The 18,551-nt window shown below is 39.6% G+C and overlaps 1 protein-coding gene across 5 annotated transcripts in view; it reads right to left on the bottom strand.

Moving 5' to 3' along the window:
- Positions 1–18,551, bottom strand: part of CP (ceruloplasmin) — a 72,241-nt gene that overhangs the window by 14,582 nt on the left and 39,108 nt on the right. For 4 of the 5 annotated variants that reach the window (XM_058730163.1, XM_058730165.1, XM_058730162.1 and 1 more), the window contains exons 10-18: positions 16,739–16,889; positions 15,230–15,442; positions 13,858–14,065; positions 9,581–9,720; positions 8,148–8,276; positions 5,410–5,516; positions 3,704–3,920; positions 2,675–2,814; positions 1,355–1,517 (exon numbers count right to left, since the gene is read on the bottom strand). In XM_058730163.1, the coding sequence (XP_058586146.1) occupies positions 1,355–1,517; positions 2,675–2,814; positions 3,704–3,920; positions 5,410–5,516; positions 8,148–8,276; positions 9,581–9,720; positions 13,858–14,065; positions 15,230–15,442; positions 16,739–16,889 (1,468 nt within the window). Of the gene's footprint in view, positions 1–6; positions 955–1,354; positions 1,518–2,674; positions 2,815–3,703; positions 3,921–5,409; positions 5,517–8,147; positions 8,277–9,580; positions 9,721–13,857; positions 14,066–15,229; positions 15,443–16,738; positions 16,890–18,551 lie in introns of those variants that run through there. The other variant, XM_058730164.1, reaches the window with a different exon arrangement.

The following is an 18,551-nucleotide window of genomic DNA, read 5'->3' on the forward strand; positions in this document are numbered from 1 at the left end:
AAAGGGTTTTAATAGAATAGTTTCTCATGTTATGACGTGTTTGTGTAAAACCCAGGAGCAGAAATTAAAACTTGTCATTTGCACTAATCGTTGATCTTTCAGTGACTTTTAGCTTTTAAGAAATTTATTTCTATATTTTCTTCCATCTATATGTCCCCTTCTATGCCCATTTGGAAGAGGAAACACAAGGAGGTGTTTTCTCTACATCATTTCTCCCCATTGGATTTGCCATTGCCAATTCTAATAGTTCTGAACCCAGAAGACCCAAGAAACACAAAGCCTGCAGCCACACAGTGGGAATTTCACTCTATAGAACACATTTTGTGAATATCCACTAAAGGGCTGTTCATTTTCTTGTGCTTCCTGTGCTTATGTGTATGCACATAGGAGGGAGTATTATTGCTGGGGTGGGAAAAACAGGGAATTTAGATTCAATTTTTTTTCCCTGGATCTTTGCTATGGTCTAAATGTTTGTGTCCCCCCCCCCCCCCCAAATTCCTATGTTGAAAACCGAATGCCCATGGTGACAGTATTACCTGGTAGGGCCTTTGGGAAGTGATTAGGCTGTGAGGGTGGAACCCTCATGAATGAGATTAGTGCCCTTATCAAAGAGGTCCCAAAGAGCTAGTTAATCTCTTCCACCATGTAAAGATATAATAAGAAGTCTGCAACCCAGAAAAGGACTCTCATCCAACCATGCTGTCACCCTGATCTCAGATTAACAGCGTCCAGAATCGTGAAAATAAATATACACTGTTTATAAACTACCTAGTCTGGTATTTTGTTATAGCAGCCTGAATGGACTAAGACAATCTCGACAAACAATAATCAGTAATGCTTCTCTTCACCCTAGAAGTGCAGAAAGGCATCATTTCTGCCTGATTGACTATTTGAAATTATATTGATGGGGCGGAGGGGCAGGAGGGGGTAGCTTTCTTGTGTACCAGGTACTACCTAGAAAAAGAAGTTAAATGTTTTCTATTAAGAAAGGAATTAAATTTAAACGTGTCTTTTGTAAGTCACAGTTAGTGTTTTGGCAAATAATATGACCACTCCCTTATATCAGTTTTAGGAATAATTACCCTGCCTCACATTGGTGTCAGTTTGTGTTAGCTCAGAGACTACTGGTGCTATGATCAGTACTTGCCGACAGAAGATAAGCAGTATCCCATAGCATTTAGCAGTAAAAAAAAGAAAAAATTTAAAAAAAAATTCCTGTTTGGAGGTAGAGGAGGATGAAATCAGGGCAGCAAATTCAAAAATGCTTCCTGTTGGGGGAAGTATTTAGGCAAAGTAATGCATCTTAATTATACTGGTGATATATGACTTCTTCAATTACTAACTCAATATTCACCTTCATTTGGTAGAACCGTGTAAGTAGTTTCCATTCCAGCATGAATGTGGTCAGTCACATGGCAGTGGAGTAACCAGATTCCAGGTGTTTGTGGAAACATTTCTAGAGTTTGGAAGGTCCCAGGGAAAATGTCGAAGACATCAGACCTATAGATGCCCCTGTGCTTAATTAGAAAAATGACAAATATTATATAATGTTTATTATATGTGAGAGTTCATTCAAGTGATCTTCCATGGACCATTTCAAGGATATTAGAAAAATGGATGAATCCATAAAAAAAAAAAAAAAAAAGAATGAGACCCTGTGCATTTGACCCTGTGCATTTCTATGTCTAATACAAACAGTGAGATATGTGGTCTTTGTACTCCTGCTAAATGCCTGGGGGGATGGTCCATTTGGTGGGTGTGAAGGGAAAATGTGATGAGAGTGAACTCATCCATTAGGACCACCTGGCATCTCTTACACTTCAACTCTGGTTTGCCTTTTTATCAGAGCACTTGAGTGACAAAAGGGAATTTAGCTCTGGCCTTACTTCAGTCCTAATCTCACATTTGCTGGACCTATTCTAGATTAGCTGGTCTGTGAAACTTTATGACAAGGAGGGTAATGCAGGGAGCAAAAAAAAAGGAGGCCAGTGGAGAAGCCAGAACCAGGGGAAGTTCAGGTAGAGTCTAGATTAGACACAGATACTTGGAGGGTATTTCTGTAGGGACAGAATTGAAAGTCCAATAGGAATATATCATCTATGTAAACCAAAGTACATATAACAAAATGGCCTTTTCTGCAATGGGCTTTGTGGTAGCTTCTGACTTTTCTACATTAACTCAAAAGTAAGAAAAAGGAGCTATTGACTCCTGCTGAAATCAGCGCCAGGTGAGAAGTAGAAGTAGCATTGAGACCTAGGGACCTAATCATTTGCATGACACCAAAATGATCTTCTCGTTTACTTCAGGCCATTTAGGATTCAGAAATTAGAATAAGTAAAGGTTACAATAAAGTCTTGTCTCCACTTTCTGATTCATCATTATATGAACATTCCTAACCTCTCTGCCAACAATTCTATTTGAATGCCTTGCCCAGGAATATGTGAGCAGAACTCCATGAAAACCCACTAAAAACTGTAAATCCAAGGAGAAGCCCAATGTGTCACAAAGGGTGGTAACAGCAATTGAAATTGCTGTGTGCCACACTCCTTGAAAATAATTTAGTTGTCTCCTGAAACCTCTAACTTTTCATTAGTCTTCCTGAGGATATATTTTCTTTATTTGTATTCAAACATTTTCCAAAAGAGCAAGAATAAAGACCGTGGATCACTCCTACCTTGTATTCAAAGCTGTGGCCGTGAAAATGTACAGAATGCAAGTCTATTTCATTGCCCATTCCCATCAGATACCAATTGACTTCATCTCCCACATGCATTGTGAGGCCTTGTAGGTTCCCGAACATTCTTCCATTAATAGCTGAGGAAAGCACATGACTTTTTTTACCTTTCAGGATTTTTTATTTAAAACATTTTTTTTAAGTTTATTTATTTATTTTGAAAGAGAGAATATGAGTGGGGGAAGTGCAGAGAGAGAGGGGAACTGGGGACCTGAAATGGGCTCAGTGTGCACAGCAGAAAGCACGATGCAGCGCTTGAACTCATGGACCACGAGATCATGACCTGAGCCAAAGTCAGATGTTTAACCGACTGAGCCACGCAGGTGCCCCTACCTTTTGGGATATTTTAAATCAACAGTTATTTCACTGAAAATATGATTACTAGGTTAATGTATGGGATCTTTTTGAGGTAATGGGAATTACTTCACTACAGATGGGGAAATGAATACTTAAAGGTCAGTAATGTCGCACTGCTCTTCTAGTCACTTAGTGCCAAAAGCCTTTATCCTAATTGTGAATTTAAAAGGGAATGACACTTTGGAATTGGGAGAGAAGTTAATAGATGGTTTTGCAGAGAGTCCCCTTTTTGCTTTGAACAGAATTCTACCTCACAGAGTGAGGCAGAATTGGTTTATTATAAAATGAAACAAATGATTGGGACACCTGGGCGGCTCAGTCAGTTAGGGGTCCGACTTTGGATTAGGTCATGATCTCACGGTCCCTAAGTTGGAGCCCCGCGTCCGGCTCTGGGCTGACAGCGCAGAGCCTGGAGCCTGCTTCGGATTCTGTGTCTCCCCCTCTCTCTGCCGCTCCCCCATTCATGTTCTGTCTCTGTCTCAAAAATAAATAAACGTTAAAAAATTTTTTTTATAAATAAAAAAAATAAAATGAAACAAATGAATAGTCTCCAAACTAATTTTATTTGAAAGAAAAAAAGGGAAAAATGGGGTTTAAAACAATGTATCATACCGTGCATCTTATTGCTTTCTATGAATTCCTCATCATCTTTGTTTACTTTCTCAGGGTGCTCAGAGTATGTTTTGATGTTGTCATCTATATACCAGGATTCATTTTCATCAAAAACAAAAAACAGAAGAGAAAATTCCAGTTTCGTTATAGGATTGAATATTTTCATGTAATGTGTCCGACAAACAATCAGTGGGCCAATTAATCCACTATAAAGATCCTGCAAACAAGCAAAAACTTCAGTCATCTTTGTGATGTAGGTCAGCATTTCAGAGAACTGGGACCTCAGGAATTTAGAAGGACTGATTTAAGTAGTAGACGTGGACTAATGTGGTGCTGTCAGGCCAGTCACTTCCCACTTGTAGTTAAACTGGATGAATGGTGAGTAGTAGGCAGGTCGGATGGGTGATGCTGAAGTAACAGAAATGTGTGCAGAGGCCAAATATTGGCTCAGCTAATGAGCAGTATGTACGTATGTGGCAATTTAAAAGAACCCCAAATAAACAGTGCTTGTCTGCCTATTCCATCTGGCAAGCACCGTGCCAGTATTTAAATAACCAGAGATAATCAAACAAAGCCCCTGCCGTCCAGGAGCTCAGTCAGTAGGGAAAATAGAGGGTAGAAGAAATGGATCACTTGTTGTGATGGAGGTACATGAAGTGCTAATGAACATGGAGGAAGAAGACCATGATTGACTTTAGTCTATGGGAAGTTTGATTTGCCTGGGTGTCAGGAATGGCCTGTGAGGTCTGGAAGGGCCTTTGAGCTGTATCGTGTTCAGGAATTTTAGATTTTATCTCAAGGGTCATAGGTAGCCATTGAACATTGAACATGGAATGGCAATATATTTGCATTTTAGGCCAGTCATCCTAGTGGTGGAGTGAAGGAAGGATTGAAGGAGGAAGAGGCTGGAGCCTGGGAGACCACTGCAGTAGTCAAACGAATGACAAGGACATGATCTATGGAGACAGAAGGAATAGACTGAACTACATGTAGGTGGGTGAATCACCTGGGTGAGCCAGGTGGAAGAATCAGACACTTCCTGCCCAACATTCTAGCTTGAACAAATGAGTAGATTTGTAACTCATGGTAATACTTATTGCAACAGGAAACACAAGAAGAGGTGGAGAAGAATCTCAATTCCGTTTTAGAGTTGCTGTGTTTCCAGTGCCTGCGGGACATGCTGGTAACGTTCAGTAGGCTGGTGTATGGGCAGGTCTGGAACTCAGGAGAGAGATTTGGACTCGAGATTTAATTCTACGAAAGAATCTTGGAACAAGTTCTGTTTTGCAGTTGTTGAGCGGTTTGTTGGCTTTGAAATATTTAATCACATAGCCTTAATTGTGCTGGAATGACTCCTGAGATCAACATTTTTATTACCAGGCAGTAATAGAGCTCTGAAATCACGTACCTCAGTTCTTTGAGCTTAATGTGTTCTTATATCAGAAGGAAAATAAAATACTGTATTGATTAGTATTTGATTCTGCATTACCCATAACCAGCAGTCATAGTGTTGATACAGCTATAACTGTATCCTTAAAAAGAAACAACCCAAAAAATGAAACCAAAGTAAATTGTAGAGAGCAGCTTACTTACTTTCCTGGGACTTTAAGATGGAATTGGGTCATAGGAAAACTGTAATCTCATCTTCCTTCAACTGTGTGTCTATTTGGGGGATTTGTACAAAACACAGAGGATCTAAATTTTACCTTAACTTGATCCACCGTTGAATAGTAAGCCCATGGAATACAAGCAGAATCCTCTGTTCCAGCTCCAGATCTTTCTGGGATTTTCCATATGTACGTGTGAGTTTCACCTAAATTAATCAAATGTTAATGTATCTGGTTTTTTTGGCTATATATATATATATATATATATATATATATATACACACACACACACACACACACACACACTAAGTCTTGAGAACGAGTGACCTAGAAACTGGAAATGTCAAGGTAAGTAGTTTTAAAAAGCAATGGCACTCAATTATTTTCAGGAATTTAGTTTAAAGACAAACTGTAAGACATAGACTTACATAGACTTACTGACATGACTTTTAGACTTTCTTTGTCAATTATGAATTAACTAGCCATGACACACATGTACTGCCAAGCCAGGAGGTGGCAATACCAATATCACAATTTGGGGGAACTTTGGAACAGATCTTTTTTTAGCTTGAACTATGTTTCTGTAAAACACCGTTTTCAACTCTCAAGTGATCTCCCGCAGTGTAAGACCCTTCCCCAAGACGTCTCTGTGTTTGTATCTGGACTGCCCTGAGTAATTCCCTTGGCTTCACCCTGGCCTTCCTTTTCTCCTTTTTCACTATCATCCCTAGCAATTCCACAGTTTCTGGTGAGGAGCCATTAGATTTCGTGACCTCGTCTCTGGTCTGTCTCATTCTGTCGTACAATACGCTGCTCTGTCACGTCTCTGTCACATACAGGACACCACCACACCTTGGACCTTGACACTTTGGAGATAGCCAGTTACTCTACCCTTCCTGTTGCCAAGACCTTTACCTTCTTCCATTTGCACTGGGCTCTTTTCCAGCCTGATGTCAGCTTCTAGTCACCTCAGGGATTGCTGTCTCACTGCTCACCAGACCCTGACTTTCAGCTGTGGCCACCCACTGTCCACTCCATTTATACAGACCTCACCATTACATATTCATGCTGGCAGACTTTAGTTAGCCAGAGTCTGACAAGCCTTTTCTAGGGAATCAAGCGGGACAGGAGGGATGGTCTCAAGGGATGCAGTAGACTCTTTCCGTCTTCCTCAAGTCCCGCATCCTACCTGCCCCTACCTCCTCACCCTTTTTCTAAGCAGAACATTTCACTGACAATATGGCATACATTCACCACCTGAACATATTGTCTCTTCATCTATGCTCTTATTCTCATAAGCCCCAAAATAATATTTCCTCCTCTTCTCCATTCCCCAACCTGCTCTGCCACTCATGGTAGATGCCCAAAACCTTGGTACAGTCCTTGATTCCTCCTTCCCTAACCTGCCCTAATGCCCAATCTTTCAGCAGGGGCTGTTAGCACCACCTTTAAAATAGAGCCGAATATGACAATTCACCACTTCAGCTGCTTCCACCCTGGTCCAAGCCTTATTATTATTATTATTTTTTTAACCCAGATTATGGCAATAGCCCTCTAATTGCTCCTTGATTCCGCCCTTTTCCTCTGTAGTCACTTACCTACACTTCAGCCACAAGAGGCCTTTACAAAGTGTTCATCAGATCATCATTCTCTGACTCAAATCTTCACATGGTTAATAGTATAAAATCTAAGGTCCTAACCTTGGCCTCTGAGGTTCCCCTTCTTCCTACTGCATCTGGCCCCTGCCTTCCCTGGATCTCATCATGTCACATTCTGTCCCCCCGTTTGCTCTGCTCTGGCCTCTGGCCTCCTTGCTGTTTCTCAGACAAACCAAGCCCTTTACCATCTCACAACCTGGGGTGCTCTTCCCCTATAAGTAAGTCCCTGTGGCTCATTACTTACCATTTAGGTATCTTCACCACTGGCGCTTCCTCAAAGAGGGGACTTCCTGACCACCCTACCTAAAATAGCACCCTTGTTACTCTCTCTCATCCGCTGTAATCTTTAGCACTTTTCACAGCTTGGTATTATGTATACATTTTATTGTTTATTTCTTTTGGAAGAATGTGACACTCACAGGGAAGGGCTTTTTATCTCCATTCCCCTAAACTGACCTGAGCAACTTCATAGAGTAATTTATTTTTTCTCACTCATTTTTTTTCTCACTCATTTGACATATTTGGGAACTGTTAGATTACTAAGAAATGGCACTTTCCAAGAAAGCCAACTTTACAACTAATAGAAGAAAAATATACTTTTTCATTAAAGTAAAAACACACATGTATTTCATCTGTTCTGGCTTTTACACTGTGTTAAAGTTATTGAGTTCCTAGTACATGCCAGATATGGGGCTAGAACTGAAGGCTTTAAAATGTCACATGGCAGTCTCTGCCCTTAGGATCCTGCCTTCAGATACAAGGCATGGAAGCATTCAACCACACACAAGTGTAGTAAATGCTGTCTTGGTGTGGAGGGATCATTTCTGCTGACTCAGCCTTGAGTATTTGTAGATGCCCAGTATCCTCAGATCTTTTCCTCACATTTCTCCTGTGGATCTTTCTCTTCTTCTCTCCTTCCCTCCCTCCTTCCTCCCTCTCTCCCTTCTTTCACTCCTCCCCTCCTCTCTTCCCTCCCCTCATCTCCCCTCCCCTCTCATGTGCATGGAGACATACACACAGATACGCATCTCTGTATACTCTCTTAACCACCTCCTTCACTTTCTCAAGACACTCATTTGGAAGGAATACCTCTCTGATAACAGTCATTTGTGGAAAGCCTGTAAGGTCTACTAAAATGCATGAAATGCAACACCCCCCCCCCCCCCCCCCAATGAGTACCTGGTAAAGTTGGAGTAACTATAGAATTCTCTGTTTTCACCCCATGGGCATGTATTGAGTAAGGCCTTGTGGCCATGTTTTTAAAGATAATTACAACTTCTTCTCCAACATTTGCATGAAGTTGTGGACCTGGAAAGAGCAAAAAAGAAGAGTGGTTTATATGCTTGTCAGATTGGAGGTTCTAACTCGGTAATAGAAGCAAAGACCAGGTAGCTTTCTTAGCATGAAGGCCAGAGTCTGTGTCCCCCACCCCCTCCATTGTGGCTTCATACTTTACTGTTAGGTTTATATCTGGCCTCAGAGGATTCAGAATAAAAACACTAGTAATGATTGCCGCTACAGATGGAAACCAGGGATGCATCTCTCATCAAGAGTGCTACTGGAGGTTTTGGCCTGAAAGTCCCCTGCAGGACAGTGGCCTAACCCTGGTGAGCCAGCTGTGACCCTACCCTGGCCAGAAGTCATTGTGCAGCACTTGCTCTCATTTCTCAGCAGTTGGGCTTCCAGAACTTCCTGAGTGTGAATTGATGGCAGTACTGCATTTAGAAGGGTGAGTGGGTCTACCCCTCCAATTTCCACCCCCTCTCTAGCCAATCTTAGCTTGTCTGCTGCTTAGAGAATTTCTGTGACCCAGCAACAATGCCATTCCCCTTGGGTGTCTTATTCCAGGGGCTAAGGGTAATCAAATCCCAGGGTACTCTGTTAGTATGGACATAGAGTGGGGTTGGGAGTGATGTCCCCTGCCCTTGATGATTTTCAAGAAACTTCCCAAGAGCAGTGTTGGTCAAACTCTTCGACATTCTCTTTTAAAATGGTTCCTGAGGGGCGCCTGGGTGGCTCAGTCTGTTAAGCGTCTGACTTCAGCTCAGGTCATGATCTCATGGTTCGTGGGTTCAAGCCCCACATTGAGCTCTGTGCTGACAGCTTGGATCCTGGCACCTGCTTTGGATTCTGCATCTCCCTCTCTCTCTGTTCCTCCCCTGCTCTCACTCTGTCTCTTTCTCAAAAATATATAAAGATTTTTAAAAAATTTAAAATGGTTCCTGAAAAATGGAAGGCAACTTTTCCCATGCCTTGTGCACAGTAACACTTTTTCCTATATTTCCTGGTCTACATCTACATTTCTTTTTCTTGGCATTACTCACATGGCAATTTTAAAGCAAATAGCGATGACTTGGGAGTGGGATGAGGGGTGGAATAAGAGGGAGAAATTTTCTTTTCTCAATGTCTAATAATAAATTGTTCATGAGAGAAACAAGCAATATTTTTATTATGCCATATTCTTTAGTGCGTATAGGCTCCTTGTTTTTATTGCATAAATTTTACTTTCATTTGAATACCTTTGATCTATGAACTGGGAAATTAAACCCAGGGACATGTATTTTAATGTACATAGCACCACATCGTTACCCCACCCCTGATGATTAGAGTACCTAGAATTCCCAGGTGTTCTTCGTTAGCCTTTCTTTCCACTGGAACTCTGAACGTGCTGTCGGTGTATTGCCGATACACAACTTTCTTGTACTTCGAGCCTATGTAAAATTCTTCCTTATCTAAAAATGCATTTGAAACACTTAAACAAAACACACACACATCTGAGGTTAGTATCTGTCTTAATGAAAGTGGAAGTTGAGTTTTAAATCTTGAATATAGTTTTTATTTAAGTAATTATGCTAATTTTTAATATCACTCTCACATTCCAGCAATAAAGAATAATTTAGAAATACATAGGGGTGCACTATAAAGGAGAACTACAGACAAATTTCCCTGATGAACATGGATGCAAAAATCCTCAACAAGTTACTAGCCAACCAGATCCAACGCTACATTAAAAAAACTTATTCACCATGACCAAATAGGATTTATACCTGGGATTCAGGGCTGGTTCAATATCCATAAAACAATCAACGTGATACATCAGATCAATAAAAGAAAGCACAAGAACCACGTGATCCTCTCAATAGATGCAGAGAAAGCATTTGACAAAATACAGCATCCTTTCTTGATAAAAACCCTCAAGAAAGTAGGGATAGAAGGGTCATACCTTGAGATCATAAAAGCCATATATGAATGACCCAACACTAATATCTCCTTAATGGGGAAAAACTGAGAGCTTTCCCCCTAAGGTCAGGAACAAGACAGGGATGTCCACTCTCGCCACTGTTATTCAACATAGTATTGTAAGTCTTAGTCTCAGCAGTCAGACAACACATAGGAATAAAAGGCATCTAAATCATCCAGGAGGAAGTCAAACATTCATTCTTCGCAGATAACATGATACTATATACGGAAAACCCAAAAGATTCCACCAAAAAACTGCTAGAACTGATCCATGAATTCAGCAAAGTCACAGGATATAAAATCAATGCACAGCAATCAGTTGCATTCCTGTATACCAATAATGAAGCAACAGAAAGAGAAATCAAGGAATCAATCCCATTTATAATTGCGCCAACAAACATAAAATACCTAGGAATAAACATAAGTGGAGAAGTGAAAAATCTATACACTGTAAACTATAGAAAGCTTATGAAAGAAATTTAAGAAGACACACAAAAAAAGAAAGATAATCCATGCTCCTGGATTGGAAGAACAAATATTGTTAAAATGTCAATACTCCCCAAAGCAATCTACATATTCAATGCAATCCCTATCAAAGTAACACCAGCATTCTTCACAGAGCTAGAACAAACAATCTTAAAATTTGTATGGAACCAGAAAAGAACCTGAATAGCCAAAGCAATCCTGAAAAAGAAAACCAAAGTGGAGAAATCACACTCCTGTCTTCAAGATGTATTACAAAGCTGTAATCAAGACAGTATGGTACTGGCACAAAAACAGACACTCAGATCAATGGAACAGAATAGAGAACCCAGAAATGGACCCACAAACATATGGCCAACTAATCTTTGACAAAGCAGGAAGGGATATCCAATGGAATAAAGACAATCTCTTTAGCAAATGGACAGTGACATGCAGAAAAATAAACCTGGACCACTTTCTTACACCAGACACAAAAATAAACTCAAAATGGATGAAAGACCTAAATGTAAGATAGGAAGCCATCAAATTCCTAGAGGAGAAAGCAGGCAAAAACTTCTTTGACCTTGGCTGCAGCAACTTCTTACTCAACATGTCTCCAGAGGCAAGGGAAGCCAAAGCAAAAATGCACTATTGGGACCTCATCAAAATAAAAACTTCTGCACAGCAAAGGAAACAATCAGAAAAACTAAAAGGTAACCGACGGAATAGGAGAAGATATGTGCAAATGACATATCAGAAAACAGGATAGTATCCAAAAATCTATAAACTTCTCAAACTCAACACCCAAAAAAAATAATCCAGCGAAGAAATGGGCAAAAGACAGGAATAGACACTTCTCCAAAAAAGACATACAGATGGCTACCAGACCCATGAGAAAATGTTCAACATCACTTTTCATCAGGGAAATACAAATCAAAACCACAATGACATATCACCTCACACCTGTCAGAATGGCTAACATTAACAACTCAGGCAACAACAGATGTTGGCAAGGATGCAGAGAAAGAGGATCTCTTTTTCCCTGCTGGTGGGAATGAAAACTGGGGCAGCTACTCTGGAAAACAGTATGGATGTCCCTCAAACAATTAAAAATAGAACTACCCTGCAACCAAGCAATTGCACTACTAGGTAATTTACCCAAGGGATACAGGTATGCTGTTCTGAAGGGGCACATGCACCCCAATGTTTATAGCAGCACTATTAACAATAGCCAAAGTATGGAAAGAGCCCAAATGCCATCGATGGATGAATGGATAAAGAGGAGGTGGTATGCATATACAATGGAGTATTACTCAGTGATCAAAAAGAATGAAATCTTGCCATTTGCAACCACGTGGATGGTAACTGGAGGGTATTATGCTAAGTGAAATTAGTCAGAGAAAGACAAATATCATATGAATTCACTCATATGAGGAATTTAAGATACCAAACAGATAAACATAAGGGAAGGGAAGCAATATATATAATATAAAAAGAGGGAGGGGGAAAAACATAAGAGACTCTTAAATATAGAGAACAGAGGGTTGCTGGAGGGGTTGTGGGAGGAGGGATGGCCTAAATGGGTAAGGGGCATTAAGGAAGACACTTGTTGGAATCAGCACTGGGTGTTATACATAGGGGTTGAATCACTGGAATCTACTCCTGAAATCATTGTTGCACTAACTTAGATGTAAATTAAAAAATAAAAGATTAATTAAAAAAACTGGAATGTACTCCTGAAATCATTGTTGCACTATATGCTAACTAACTTAGATGTAAATTAAAAACATAAAAGATTAATTAATTTAAAAAAAAGAAATAGATAGGGGTGGCAAAAAGGGAGTGGAGCCATCTGAGTGCTGGCCTTGAGTCTTCCATTAGATAATGACCTCCAGCTAGTTATTGCCGGTTGCAGCCTCAGTTTCCTCATCCCTAAAATGAGGTATGAGATGAGATGATATCTAAGGTGTCTCTACAGTTCTAAAATTCTGCACCCGTATTTCATCAGTGAAGTGTTCTCTCATTACTTTTGTCTGGTTTATAAGAACTGAAGTGGCCCAGTGTTCCCAGCCACTCCCTTTATCTAACGTTTTCATTGACTCTTCATGGCTCCTTCAGCCTTTTGACTATTTCACCATCACTTGAAGTAACCTTTTACTACTTTACACTGCAGTCAAACTAACCAGCTAACCTTTGCTTAGCTATAGGCTACCAGTCATTTTGTACACCCCAGATCTGAACACATGCCCGTCCCCATCTCTCAAATCCTTTCCAGGAAAGGTTAGTACATGGCGTATGAGGTGATAGAGGGAAAAGTGGTTAGAAAAGTCTAAAAGAAGTGTCAGGTGATACTGTTTTAAATGTAGTTTCTGAAGCTCTAATAATGATCATTTACTTACATTTATTCACAATGAACATACTTTTTACATCCATCATGTACATGTTATTGGCGGTTTTGAACCATATTTTCCCTATAAATTCTTGGAGGACAGAGATCATGTCTACTATACTGCCCTCAAGAATTTAAAATATTCTTAAAATAGTTTTAAGAATGTAAAATAACTGGGGCACCTAGGTGGTTCAGTCAGTTAAGCATCTGACTTCGGCTTAGGTCATAATCTCCATGGTTTGTGAGTTCGAGCCCACATTGGGCTCCGTGCTCCAGCTCAGAGCCTGGAGCCTGCTTCGGATTCTGTCTCATTCTCTCTCTGCCCCCTCCCCCCACTTATGCTCTGACTCTCAAAAATAAATGAATGTAAAAAAAATCTTTTAAAGAATGTAAAATAACTGATTACTAGAGTGATAAGGAAATCTTTGAAGGAAAGATAAGATACGCAGCAAATGGCTGATAAGGAAAATAACATTTTAGCTTTGAATTTAGGCATTGATTTTTGTTTAAGTTTAAAAGTCAATAGCAAGATATGGGCACATGAATATAAAAAGACAATCCAACAGAAAAGAAAGTGAGATGAATGACTATAAAGAATCAAATAAGGTGGAGATTTTCCTGTGATAAAATTGCAAGAACAGAAATTAATGAGGAAAGGATCAGGGGAAGCATTTTGTTACTGCTCTGTTGTTATTTAATGCAACTATTTGTTTTTCTACAATTGAGTGTAATTCTTAATTCTCTGAAAGAGAAAACTAAAAAAAAGAAAAACTTAGGAATCAAAATCTGGAGAATTACTTTTGTTCTTGTAAGTGATGCAGCTCCTTTTCCCACTCCCTGCTTGGGGAATAATCCCACTCCACCTCCACTGCCGCGATGTAGTAGGTCCGCCGTCCCTGGGAGGACCATGGTTGCTCAGCCTGTTGCCTGCATGTGTTCACAGTGTATTTTTGCTTCATGCCTCCTGTATAGTGATCGGTTGTTAAGCACTCAACGTCAAATGTCCCTGAAATGGTATATAAGAGAGCATGTCACTCCTTTGTTCAGCACCTCTATGGCTCCTCAGCTCACCCAGAATCAACGCCAAAGTCCTCAATGTGGCCTCAGTTAGATGATCACATCACCTACCACTCACTCTGCTCTAGTCACAGAGGCCTCTTTGCTATTCTCAGAAGAAGTCAAGTATGTGCCTGCCTCAGGGCCTTTGTACTTGTACAAAGTGTACTTTGTACACTCCTCCCCCAATTATCCACATAGTCCATGTTCTCAATTCATTCAAGCTTCCCTTTAATCGTCAGAAAATGTTTACTCACCTTCCCCCATCAGTCAGCCCCTTTTTCTGCCCTATTTGCTCAAACCACTTAGTTTTATATACATATGTGTGTATATATATGTGTGTGTGTGTATGTATATGTGTGTGTGTATACATGTGTGTGTGTATACACACACACACATACACACACATATTAAATCGCTTGTTGTCTGTCTCCCTGCATTAGAATTTCCACTTCACAAGGACACTTTTACATCTTTTCTTCACTGTTGTATTTATACTTGTCTAATGAATAAAGAAAGAGGTGACATTGGACTTGTCTTATGTTATAATGGCATATAATGAACCAAATAAAGCCTGAAGCAAGTTAGTGTGTTTCACATTTTGGTTAAAGTGCTTTCTTTTTGTTTTTGTTTGTTTTGCTCATTCATAACCAGACCTGCAGGTATCTCTGAATTCGCATGGCTATAGTTCTAGTAGAGGACACTCAACTGCAAACAACCAACAAGCCAACACGACATGTAGGCTACAAAGAGATGACAAAAAGTTTAACTGCAGAGCTGTTATGGAAGTCATTCCCTTTTTAGTCTGATTTTTCAGCCATCTTTAAAAGGATCATAACTTAAAAAAAGACATCTCGAGGATTCTACTGTGTGGAAGTGGGAGAAACCACAATCTACTCTTCATTTGTCACACCCCCACCCTCAACAAGCAGGAAATGGACCTGTCTGGCCCATACTTAGCTAATAGTGGCCCAGACATACTCTTCAAGGGAAGGAAGGGAACTTGGGAGGCTTAGAGAAGGAATGAGTTCATCACCCAACATAGGGTTGAAAACCAAAATGACTGACATGAATCGATTCCATAGAGACTTGTCTTGACTTTAAAGAAATTCACCTTGAGCATCAGGCTTCATGAAGAGTGTAAGACTTGTTTGAGGGAAGAGGTTTCCTGTGTCTCTTCTTTCTCCTTTTGACAGATATGTGTTTCCTGTAAAGTAAATCCCGTGTACATCAGCCTCATTTCCAGCGCTGAATAAGTACCACACGACTGACTTTTCTTTGCACATACTGAGACCAGGCTGATTCCCATACATGAATCCATTCATAGCTGTAAAATTTGGGAAATAATATTTGGAAAGTGGTTTATCTGATGTCCCACTACATGGTGATCTCCCAGATTTTCCAGAGCCAACTCTGTTTATTTAATTTTTGAAAGACCCATTCATGCCTGCCCACCTCTTTATGTGTCTGGAGTGTCTCTGAGACTTCTTGTTAGATGCAGCACTCCCTGAGTAGTCCCTGGCTGGAAGGAGAAGAGCTGAACACAGAGTCCTTGAAGTTTTGCACTGCTCTTCCCCACTAACTACTTCTTAGTCCTCTCAAGAGTCATATGTGTGAGCTCTCAAATGTATGAATAATTACAGCCGTTCCTGGGCACGGTAGACTGAGAATGTGGTTGCTGCTCTAGGATGGAAAAGTCCCTGATTCATCTTGAATAACAGGGGAGAGTAAATGCAGGAGGTTTTCTCTCACTGCTATTACTAATAGATGATACTCTCAACTCCTCCAAAATGTAAAATTGCAAACTCAAAAGGAATATCTTAATGAGTATAGATAGTACTGACTCAAAAAAAAAAAAAAATCACCAGTATCAGTTTGTAACGCAACTTTACATTTGTTTCTTCTGACTACAGTGATTTTCACATGTAGTCCGTTAGCAGTGTGGGCATTCTGAATAATTAACTCACTATCTAAACCTCTAGAATTACACTGGGAGCTAAAAAGAAAATGTGATGCTAGGTTTCAATTAAATAAAAATTTATGGAGGTTGCCCTGAGCATTAAAAAGATGGTTTTAACAATTTTGAAAAACTCCCAGGGAATTCTAATTTATAGTCATTGGTAAGAATCATTAAAGTTCATTTTCAAGAGAGGTTGTATCTTTCTTCATATTGAATAATAAAATGAGGCTGTCATTATGAAGCCACAGATGAGAAAAGCATCTAATCCAGTAGTTCTCAAGTTTAAGCAAATATCATAATGATGGAGAGGGTTTGTTAAATAGGTTGCTGGCCCCACCCATAAAGTTTCTGTCAGTAGGTAGGAGTTGGGGCCCAAGAATTTGCATTTCTAACACGTCCGTGGGTGATGCTGAAGCTGCTGATCCAAGGGCTACATTTTAAGAACCATGCATCTAATTGATATATTTTGCAGGTTTCATTATTCTAAATTAAGCAAAATGAGGAATAACTGATAACTTAAATATCAATATTACCCTCAGAGTTGTATATAATCATTTATTTAAAATTAACCAATGGGCAAAGCTATTAGCATTTTGGTTTAATTAAAAGCACTACATGGGCAGTACTGAAATAACTTAATATTGATGGATGATGTATACTTACAGTGCATCTTATTAGATTCCTGAAAGTCTTCATCTTCCTTATCTACCAGGTGAGGTGAAGTTGTAAACATTCTAATATTATCATCTAGGAGTAAACTTTCATTCTCATCAAACACTGTGGGAAATAAATAGAACTCCTTGTCTACACCTTTCTGTAAATTGAAACAAGAACAAGGAAGTGAAAATAGGATAAGCGAAGCAGAGAGACTTGCATGTACACAATACTATTTCTACACAAATTCACCCAAGGAAGGATAAGAAGTTCCCATTCTTCTTTGTAGATGGGGCTCATGAAAGACTCCAGCTGACCACCAGAATTTTCATCAGCATCTATGCAGATTTTTGGTTCAACATGATCTAAGCCTCTCTCGGCGCATAAGAGTTCTGACTCTTCCTGCCCATACCAGGTAAACACACCAAAAACAATTATTAAAATAGGGGGAATATGAGCCTGTGCCAGAAATTAGGGAAGTGCCATCCGCATACATGAGAACTTGAAGAATTTCTGTAAGGCAGAGCAGGGGAAGCAGGTAGAGGGAGGAACCGTCTGAAGTGAAGAAACAGAGTGCCAAATGAGCTGGAACAGGAATTCAATCTCAGTCATCTGGACAAACATTCTCACTTCCTTTCACCTTGTCCCTGGTGAAAAATAAGCAAGCAGAAATGCTATCTGGTCTATGAAATGTTCCAATAGTTAAGAAGAAGGTAATTAGTCTAAGAAATCAAAGCATACAAGCCCCTGAAAACAGGATACTCCCTCAAAGAAGAGAAACTTTAGAGATTATTACATGTCTCTTTTCTGAGATAGTTTTTTTTTTCCAGATAAAAAACATGATTATAAAAATTTTAAAATCCAACTAAAGCAGAGACCTGAAGGTTAGATCCTACAGAAAACTGAATCAATGATGGAGATAATGTTAAGAAAGCTCCCATGAATCAGAACAAAAAGATTCAAAGGTATACACAGTAATGATTTCAGAAAGAGAGACATTATAAAGGGGAAAAACATAATGATAATAAACAATAGTAGAAATGTTTACCACCATAAAAAGAAAAGACTAGAATATTCAGATTCAAAATCTTCACTGAAAACAAGGCAAAAGCAGTTATAGAGATCTATGCTTTAAAATATTCTGGCAAAATTTTTGAATTTCAGGCATAGACAATTTCTACAGTAATTCATTTTAAAAGTGTTATCACAAACACTGGACGTCTCTAGTACAATAAATGTCAGAAGAAGATGGAGTAGCATTTATATTTTTGAGGGAAAAAGATTATGATATGAAAGTTCTATATTTGGCAAAGAACAACAAAAATACATTCTTGAGTCTTGGTTGAGCAACCAATCCTTGATTTTGCATAGGATTATGATCCCAGGGTCCTGGGATCTAGCTCTGCTTTGGGCTCCATGCTGAGCATGGAGTCTGCTTGAGATTTCTCTCTCTCTCTCTCTCTCTCTCTCTCTGTGTCTCCCCTGCTCTTTCTTACTAAAACAAAATTTAAAAAAATATTAAAAACACATTCTCAGATATGTAGGGATTCCAGATGAGGACTTCTATGATCACTTGAATTCTGATCTACAGAAAAAACTTCAGGGGCACCTGAGGGGCTTAGTTGGTTAGGTGTCTGACTTCAGCTCAGGTCATGATCTCATGGTTCATGTGCTGACAGCTAAGAGCCTGGAGCCTGCTTCAGATTCTGTGTCTCCCTCTGTCTCTGCCCCTTTCCTGCTTGTGCTTTCTCTCTCTCTGTCTCTCAAAAATAAATAAACATTAAAAAAAGAAAAAGAAAAAGAAAAAACTTCAGTGAGAAGT

The sequence above is a fragment of the Neofelis nebulosa genome, chromosome 5 (assembly GCF_028018385.1).
Source record: "Neofelis nebulosa isolate mNeoNeb1 chromosome 5, mNeoNeb1.pri, whole genome shotgun sequence".
In the NCBI taxonomy this organism is placed as follows: Eukaryota; Metazoa; Chordata; class Mammalia; order Carnivora; family Felidae; genus Neofelis; species Neofelis nebulosa.